The sequence below is a fragment of the Neolamprologus brichardi genome, chromosome 1 (assembly GCF_056152115.1).
Source record: "Neolamprologus brichardi isolate AB-2024 chromosome 1, ASM5615211v1, whole genome shotgun sequence".
NCBI classification, from domain to species: domain Eukaryota; kingdom Metazoa; phylum Chordata; class Actinopteri; order Cichliformes; family Cichlidae; genus Neolamprologus; species Neolamprologus brichardi.
The window spans coordinates 40,225,581-40,234,935 of record NC_142104.1 but is presented as its reverse complement, the minus strand read 5'-3'; the positions used below and the strand labels follow the sequence as shown (position 1 = coordinate 40,234,935).

Sequence of the window (9,355 nt, the reverse complement as noted above, 5' to 3'; positions counted from 1 at the left end):
AGACATGAAAGAACCACGGGGACGTTGTTCGCTGCCCCGTGGACGTTTTCCTCTAATTAACATTCAAGTTCAGGCACAATCCAGGTTGTAATGTTGAACTGTTATTGCATCAAGGAGGCAGAAACACCTGCCTGTAATCATCTTCCTCTGTGGGTTTACACTAGAATAGAAAGTGATGATTTAATAAATTAGCGAGTGGTTGAATAATGAATCAATGCTCCGGCTGTATGACAAGCCCTTTAATGTCGATATGACAGCACAGTGGAAAACAGGGTTAAAACTGCGTGTCCACAGTTGTGTTTTAATGCGTGTCAGTGTGTGCGCTCACACACACACGCTCAGACATCTTAGGTTCGTTTATGAGTCTGGAATAAAATCTTCTTGAAGGCCCTTCTGAAGTCTCGGTTAAAAATGGTGTAGATGATGGGGTTCAGGCAGCTGTTGCAGTACCCGATCCAGAAGAAGAGGTTGAAGAGCGTGTCAGGGATGATGCAGTTCTCCCTGCAGACAGCGTGGAGGCTGTAAGTGAAGAAAAACGGGAACCAGCAGAGGACAAATGCGCCCATCACCACTGCCAGGACAAATGTGAAGCGCTTCTCCCTCATTTGAGCCACTTTGTTTTTGGATAGAGACGCGTGTCTGCTGCGGACGGGCACCGGAGACGGGAGAAGGAAATGGTTGGAGCCGTGGTCCGATGATGCCCACGATATGGAGGCACAGGAAGGAGGGGGCACAGAAGGAGGGGGTTTCAAACTGTTTGCTGCTCCCTCCGCGTCCTTTCCCTCATCTGTTTTCACCCTCCCACCGCCTCTCCTGGGGAAGCGGAGCGATGAGGAAAAGGACAAGGATGTTTTTATTTCACCTTGGCAGCTCCGTTCCTCTAAGTCGATCTCATCCAGCTCTCCTCTCCTGTGAGTGCTGCTGTTGCTGTCGATGTTGGAAGAACTGTGTCGGGCGGGGGGCCGCGGGCTGTCCAGCTCGTACTGAGGACAGCCCTTCCTTTGGCAAACCCTGGACGTGCCCACGAAGCACGTCTCGGACTGCGACGGCTGCCGCTCCATCATGTTCTTCGCCACGAACACGGTGGAGGCCCGCTGCTTAGCAACGCGGTATATCTTACAGTAAACGAGTATCATGATGACTCCCGGGGCGAAGAAGGACACCAGGCAGGAGGAGAGGATGTACCATGTCTGGTTGTTGAGGAGACACTCCTGTGTGTGCATGTTATCCTCATGGTACGTCCCCAGATCCTCTTTGTGGGTCATTAGCAGCGGTGGGGACGAGATGACAATAGATATGAGCCACACGATGCTGATCATCGTTTTGATCCGCCGGGGAGTACGTTTGCGGTTGTAGCTCACCGCTTTGGTGACGGACCAGTATCGGTCAAGGCTGATGGCACACAGGTGGACGATGGAGGAAGTGCAAAAGAGGACATCCAGAGCCAGGTAGAAGGAGCACCAGGTGGAACCAAAGTACCAGTAGCCCATGACCTGGAAGGAGGACAAAGTGATTAGGACGTGTACGAAGAAAAGTGCTTATTCCTCAGTCAGCATCTGTCAGCAGGGAATCGCTTAATCGAATATTTCACTGCAGTATAAATATTCTGTCAATACCTCATAACTGCCACACTGGCTGCTGCTTTTTTACTCTGGAGGCTCTCACAGCGGCTGCTGCTCTGGTCTTCCTCCAGCCAGTTCAAAACTGATGTGAGCCAGTAATCTTTTCCCAGAAATATTCATCAACCCCCCCCCCCCCTCCCCCCATAGCACCAAGTCTGTCCTTTTGCAATGTCCCTTCTCATCTGCCCTCATGTACTTCACTTTTTTATGACCTGCTTGGTAAAAACAAAAAGTAGCACATGTTACCCTGTTGCACTCCTAGTTTATCGATTTAGAGGTGTGAAATGAGCCTGCATGTTAGATGAGGGTTAAAATAAATCGACTGTTTTTATTTGCGAGATCAGCACGCAATCATAAACAGCAATTCCTAAAACCGGGCCAATAGTTCTTCTTACTTTTCAAGCTGCTGATCATAGCTGTGGCAGACTGAAATAACAGAATACAGCAGGATCTTTAAGTGCATTAAACAGAAAGACAGACAGTGAGATAAATGGGAGGGAAAGCCACAAAAGTCCAGGAGCACAAATCAGTAGTTTCATTTCAATACTATTGTTGTTAAACTGTAAATCTTTATATGGAAGGATCACCATGGAATATTCCATCGTTTTTCTTTGAACATCGTACTTCTTGAATTTCAGGCGGTGGGGTGAAGCTGGCTTCAAGAACAGATAAACAGTTGTGAAGATAAGCACTCAGCTGTAGACTGAGGTGTAAGCTCAGCATTTCTCACAGATTCCGTTTATACACAAGACACAAGCGCACTTTAAAAGTGTTGCAAACATCTCATTTTATGAAATGCCTTTTCTGTAAATTGCCTAACTTCTAATAATTAATAGATTAGTACAATCGTCTGTCTCTCCAGCGAGTCTCCCGTCACATTGAAAGACGCCAACTCCAACATGTTGGACTGCAGCTGGAGCCTGTACTCCTTGTTCTGTTCATTAGCCTCCGAGTGCCTAGCGAAGCACCACGTGGTTGATGGTTAGAGTGGCCCCCTTCTCGTCTCCACCAACTGCAGTCCAAGACAACAACATCAAAGACCACTGTAACCATGACCATCCATCAGCAGGGAACATAAGCCATGTTAGACGGTTAAAATAAGGGCTTTGTAGTTAACTGGTAAGTCTACATATTGGTGCAGTTTCTTTGTGTTCTCTCCAGTCTCATCTCTTTTCCTTGTCAGAGTCCCTGGTACAATAGCCGTGTCCAAATTCAGAGGCTGCATCTTCCTGAGGACCCGGCCTTCGCGGTCTACGTGGGCCGGGTCCTCCGAAGGCCAGGTAGGCCAGAAGTGAGAGGCTGTGAAATTGGACGGTCTAGCCAATAACATTTTTAAGTTATCTAAGTGACTTATGTATCATGTTTAACCTGAGTAGTGAAAGACCGCTGGGGTTTGAAAACGATTTGCCGGGACTTCGCCGTTCTCGCCGGCTCTAGTGAGCCTTGAACCCCCGGCTAGCTATCGAGCTGGTGGGTAACAGACGTCTCCGAAAACGTCTGAGCACTTTTACAAATATGTGATTTGAAGTTTACACAGCAACATTTTCACTTGAAAATATCTTAAAAGTTTATTCTGTGACCCAGAAAGAGTAATAAGAGTAATATTAAAACTAAGTAGCTGCCGCCATTGTTGGAAACTGGAATTGGCCGTCTGAGCCACGCTATGAATCACACGAGGGATACACCCGACCCATCCTTCAAATCTGGGGAAAAGGAGAATGCAAATTTGGACCGCCTTCATCGCGTCACTGTGATGTAATCGACCTACAAATGTGGCCTCAGGAGGATGCAGCCCATGAATTTGGACACCTCCAATGACTCTTCATAACTCCACCCATCCTTCAGCTGAAGAAAGAGGTAGCAGACGAGACTAGGTAAGAACTAGTTACAATGTAACCAGTTAAGTAGGAGACTAAAGACGGCTCAAAGTACCAGGATGACTGTGGTGTGAGAGTGAATACAAAGACCTGAGCAGGAAGGAACAGAAAGTACTGCAGATATGAAGCCATGTCTAACACAATACAGCTGCAGGATCATTTCAAGGAATAATAGCTGTTGAAAAGCAGGAACAAAGCACCAGGCAGTTATTGCTGAGAGCAGAGGAGAACATCAGAGTGGATTCAGCAGCTACACATCAAACAGGTGCCTCCGAACTTGAGCGAGGGGAAACAATTAATTAAATTGTTCAGAATTATTTGTCACTTTTTTTAACAAGCCAAGATGTTGACAGTCTACTTCTCACACGTTTTCATGCAGAACGCGAGCCAGAGAGCGTCTCTTCATTACTCAGTAAGACATTCAAATTGATTTCATGTTTCCAGCTCAAAGGACAACTAACACTTCCAAGTAAAACATGAACGTTTCTCCATATCAGCCCTGACTAGGCTTCCCCGCTCAGTTACTCAGTTACAATATCATGGTCCAGGCTGTCCGTCAGTGTGTAAGGTGTGTTTTTCCTACTTCCTGTCTACCTCGCCTGCCTCTCCTCACCTGCAGCTCATCGGCAGTACTTAAGGAGCAGCTCAGACCTTCACTCTTCGCCAGATCGTCGGCTACTCTGTAGCGGTAAATTAGCCCTAATGGTCGGTTTGACCTTTGTTACTTCCTGTGAGACGGACATCTTATTTTATTAGGATCCTCTATCCAACAAGAATGGGTCAACACTCGTTTTCCTGCAGCAACTGTCCCTTAAGTTCCCAAACATGTTTCAAAGATGGGAGATGTTAGACTGTGGTAACCATGGCTCCGTGTGAGCATCTTTAGCTGTTTTGTGTTATTACCATCAAAAGCAAAATGACTCAAAATGCTTCATTTTCTCAATTGAACCATTTGATGGTTTCTATGTTCTGTTGTAAATAACATGGGTTTATGAGATTCTGCAAAAAGAGCATTCTCTCTAACATGAATCAAAATCCACACGTCCACCACCAAAAATAATGATATTAAAAATGTACCTGAAGTTACACCACCAGGCACCTCTGTGTGTTTGCACCCAGCACATGTTTGAGTACTCACTGGTATTACTTATACAGGTTTTTCCTACAAACTCAGGGGTTTTCACAACAAGCCACATGCTCCCATACCCACGATGCATCATTCGATCCCTTTAAGACCTTTCTAACTAACCCTCACACACACATGCACACTCACAATCTGAGAGATGCATCGGGGGTTTGGTACATTACCTTGCCCATTAAGGATTGGATGAGGCTCAGCTCCAATAATTGACCTTTGGTGTAGTAGATGACCTGCTCTACTTCCTCAGTCACAGGAGGAATCGATAACCCTCTGAGGTCTACATCAGCGTACTGAAGGCGGTGATCCTGACCCTCGCACTAACCAAACACTACACTTTAAAAAAAAAACAACAAAATTGATGTTGTGGGAAATATGTGATTAGCTTTTGCTGCGTGTCAGCAAAGCGATCATGTCTTTGTTCCAGGTCTGCCGAGACTTTGCCTTTCAATAAACACAAAGCCTGCTGATTTCCTGGGGTTAGGGTTAGAGTTGTCCCTGACCTCAGAGCGTCAACATTCAGACTGCTCAATCCCAGCTTTAATTTCACACACTGCGCTGAATCCCCATCGGTGTTCGAGAAAATCTAGGAAACAATTCCATCCATGACTTTTATGCAAATGTATGAGCATGAGTGAATTTATGTGTCTGTCTTTTGTGGTGACAAGAAAGCTGTGTGCTTAGGTGAATGCACCGGAAAGAATCCAATCACCGAGATTGAGCTTCTTGTGTCGGGGCTCAGCCTTAGAGATAAGACGAGGAGATCAGTCAAAGCCATGAGGTGCTTCGGGCATCGCCCATGCCTCATGGGTGCCCTTTTTCTATTTGTCATTTATCCAAGTGAATGGTAAATATGGTAAATGGCCTGTATTTGTAAAGCGCTTTACTTAGTCCCTAAGGACCCCCCCCCCAAAAAAAAAGCTTTGTCTTTCCCAGAGGAGACAGCTCAGAGGAGGGGAACAGTAACTCAAACAACGACTCATTACAACCAAAGTGTGCAGAAGAGCATCTATGAATGCATCATACACTGGACCTGGGCCACAGCAGCAGAAGACCACACCAAGTGCTAATCCTGTCAGCTAAGAGCAGTTTGCAAAGGCTCACCGAAGTGAACAATAAAAGGTTGGACAAATGTTGCCTGATCTCATGAGTCTGGATTTCTGCTGAAACGACATGAAAGCATATGTAACGGCGGATATGTAAAGCTAGCTCATATTCACGTAATATAACGTTTGTGCCTTTATTTTGGTAACTTCCTGTGTGACCGGAAGTGAACGATGTAACGGTAACCAACTTGATGTACAAAAAAGACGGAAGAAAACGGAAAACTAATGCTAACGGAGAAAAGGGAGAGAAAAACATGGTTAAATTGTACAAAAACGAATGGTTCTAGCTACAGTCGACAGGGAAACAAGGTTTGTAATGTACATGATTTAAATTGAGCAATCTGAAATGCATAATATGTATTATATAGTTTAATAGAAAACGGTTAGACCAGCGTAATGAGCAGTTAAAATGGTGTTACATAAATAACATGGTAATTGTTTTATTTGTTTGTCTAGCTCTTACGTTGGTTCATTGTCTGAAACACGGCAAGGAATAATAAAGGTCATTCAACAACCATCAGTTCTGGCCTTCTCAGTTCGACTGGATGCTACAGCATAGATCCATCCTGCCTTGAATAAGTGGTTCGAGGTACTTGTGGCGGTGATGGGAGATATTTTCTTGGCACACTTTGGCTCTTTACCAGCTGTGCGTCATTTAAATACCACAGCCCACCTGAGTATCGTTGCTGACCATGTCTATCTCTTTACAGCCACAGTGTACACATCTTCTGATGGCTGCTTACAGCAGGATATGCAAATGATCCCAATCAGGTTTCTTGAACATCACAGGCTTTGAGGGTCATTTCAAACAGATGAGCTATTTGGGTATGAGATTCCTATTTGATGCAATCTCGCGGTAATGGAGCGGAAAATGGGACAGACTTTGTCACAATGGTAGGAGGGCACGTTGCAATGCTGGGATGAAAAGTGTCGTGATCGGCTGTGTGCTGCAGGCAGGAAAGGACCCAAAGGCAGACTCGTAGGCGAGACTCAAACACAGGTTTACCCGCTGAACGAATAAACTGTACAAAACTAAACTGGAAAATCGAATGAACTGAACACACAGCGACTCACACAACCATGAGGGAGATCGCAACGCCGGACAGAAGGAAACAAACAGCTTAGACAGGGAACAACAAGGGAACAGGAAACACATGGGGAACTCAGATGGAGACAGAGGACGCAAAGCTAAACACAACACATGAGACGAAGTACCTTCAGAGGAAGAGAAGCAAAACAAAACATGGTGTACACAGACAGGAGACTACCAAAGTAAAACAGGAAGTAACGCGAACACACGCACAGAGGCATGACTGGGGAAACACGGATAAACATGACGGAGACATGACGGCAGAAACACGAGGAGGGAAGCAAGACACCAGAACTCACAGCTAATATAAACACACACAGAAAGAGACACAAAGCTAAACAGAACAAGCTAGGCACTTAAACATAAATCACATCACAAAATGACAAAAAGACAGGAAAACTCAAAACGCTGGGTTTTCTTGGACCATGACAAAAAGCTTTTTTTAATTCCAAAAAAATAAATTGCCTAAATAAATTTATTGGGTGACTGGACTTTAATTTAAAAAAAAATAGTGGATGCTTACAAATGATGCAGAATAGTTGAGTCCACAGCACAGTCTGACTGGTACTGGGCTGTACTGGCAGCTACACCTGACTCCAAACAGTCATTTGTATTGATTGCGGCTTCAGCTGAAAACGTAGCAACACAAGAAGCACTAAGCTGTATTATATGGTGACCCGCTCTGAGGGAAGTGAGCTTTTGTGTACTCTAATGAATGCCATCAGGAGTTATTATGTATTACTAAATAACTCAGTACCTGCAAGACCAGTGTCCTTATTAGCTGTTCTGTGTCGTATGATTGCACCTGTCATACGCCTAAATCAGGCCAACGTATTTTAACATACTGTAAATATTGTTTCATAAACAAGAACGAGTTTGGATTTTTGTTTCAGCCTTAACATTTATTAACATGATGACATGATTTACTGTTATCATGGCGTGCCTTAGGACGCATTAACAATGCGGTTTGGCCTCTGATGTACCTCATCACCAAACAGCACGAGGCTGCAAGCTCACGGGGCTCGGATCAGTCCCGTACGCTTGGTACTTGCAGAGGGTCGGTCTGTATAGCAGCCAGTGAGCGCAGAGTGAGAGGATGATGAAAGTGAAGAGAGAGGGGAGAATGGAGGGTGCCCTGAGGGTGACACTAAGGATGAGCAGGGGAGAGAGAAAAATAGGATTGCATTTTTCAGGCTTTTTATATCATGGAAATCATAAATACTCAAATGAAAATGAAGAAAATCATGTTCTCTTAACCTTGATACTCCCAGTGAAACTCATTTAACCATCAAATAATTGTAGACTGCAGTATGTTGAGAAAGGAAAGGGCTGCACAGAGTCTACTCGTCTGTCGGCAGACTCAGCGTTGCAGGAGCTCTGTGGTGAGCCCCTGCTTTGGTGCAGTGAATAATATTTTTTCACAAGAAAAGAATCGAGATGGAGAGAAACCTCCAGACCAAGTTTGAACAACATCTAAAATTATTGGACTTTCAGAGATTTGACCTGATCGGCGCTAATACAGCTATTAATTCTTGTTTGTAAACAGACAAGGAACAGGAACACATAGAAAACTGTGTGAACTTGGAACTACAAAACAGTCGCCTCACCTCATTGGCTAGGGAGAAGGGGATGACCAGAGTTGCCACCAGTATGTCCGCTGAAGCCAGAGACACCAGGAAAAGGTTCTGAGGTGCCCTCAGGGCTCGACTGGTGAACACCGCCACCACGACCAGCACGTTCCCCACCACAGTCCCCAGGATGATGACCGTGACCACCAGCACGATAAACACCGACGCCACCTGCGAGTGAGGAGGTAGAGGAGGAGATCTGGACGAGCCAGAGGACGCCTGGCTGACATTCTCCAGAGAAGAGTTTGGTATCAACGTGGCCGGCGTGGTGGCCGTTACAGGCGTCAACGCCTCCGATACGTCCATCCTGCTTAAACCACTGACGTTGTGATCTCCATTTTCACTGAAGACCAGTGCATGTGTCTTTATGTCACAAAAAAGCCAGCGAAAACACAGAAATGTCCCCCAAGTATCTTCACCAACTTCAAAATATTAAAGTTTCAAAAAAAAGAAAAAGAAAAGATGATTTGTCTCTTGACAAAAATCGATTTCTGTCATTCTCACAGGACGATAACTATCCTGAATATTTCACACTATTATCCTCTGAAACATGCAGCTTAATATCAGTGGTCGTGCCCAAACACACTCTGCCACTACATGAAGGGTTTGCATGAGAAATTTCATTAAGAAAATCCCTTCTTCTAAAGTCGTTACTTTTAAATTTTATATAAAAGCTACAGACTGACCTGTTTAACTCCAGTGAGCTGAAGGAACGAAGACAAGCATATGGCTGCGTGCTCTAGTTGGAGTGAGGACAGAAAGCCTATTTGGGATGCATGGTACCCTCATTCTGCTGCACTGGGAAAACAACCAGCGGCTGAAAAGTGGAGGGAAAAAATACTCAAAAGAAAAGATTAAATCTTTAAAAATAAAAAAAGAGTCAAGAAAAAAAAG

General features: G+C 44.9%; 1 protein-coding gene across 1 annotated transcript; it reads right to left on the bottom strand.

Moving 5' to 3' along the window:
• Window positions 1-311: 311 nt before the first annotated feature.
• Window positions 312-9,046, bottom strand: LOC102783832 (alpha-2Db adrenergic receptor-like). Its single transcript, XM_006804562.3, has 2 exons — window positions 8,441-9,046; window positions 312-1,493 (listed from the first exon to the last, which is right to left on the bottom strand). Exons 1-2 carry the CDS (start codon window positions 8,765-8,767, stop codon window positions 348-350), a joined length of 1,473 nt encoding a protein of 490 aa, XP_006804625.2. The 5' UTR covers window positions 8,768-9,046; the 3' UTR covers window positions 312-347.
• Window positions 9,047-9,355: the final 309 nt, after the last annotated feature.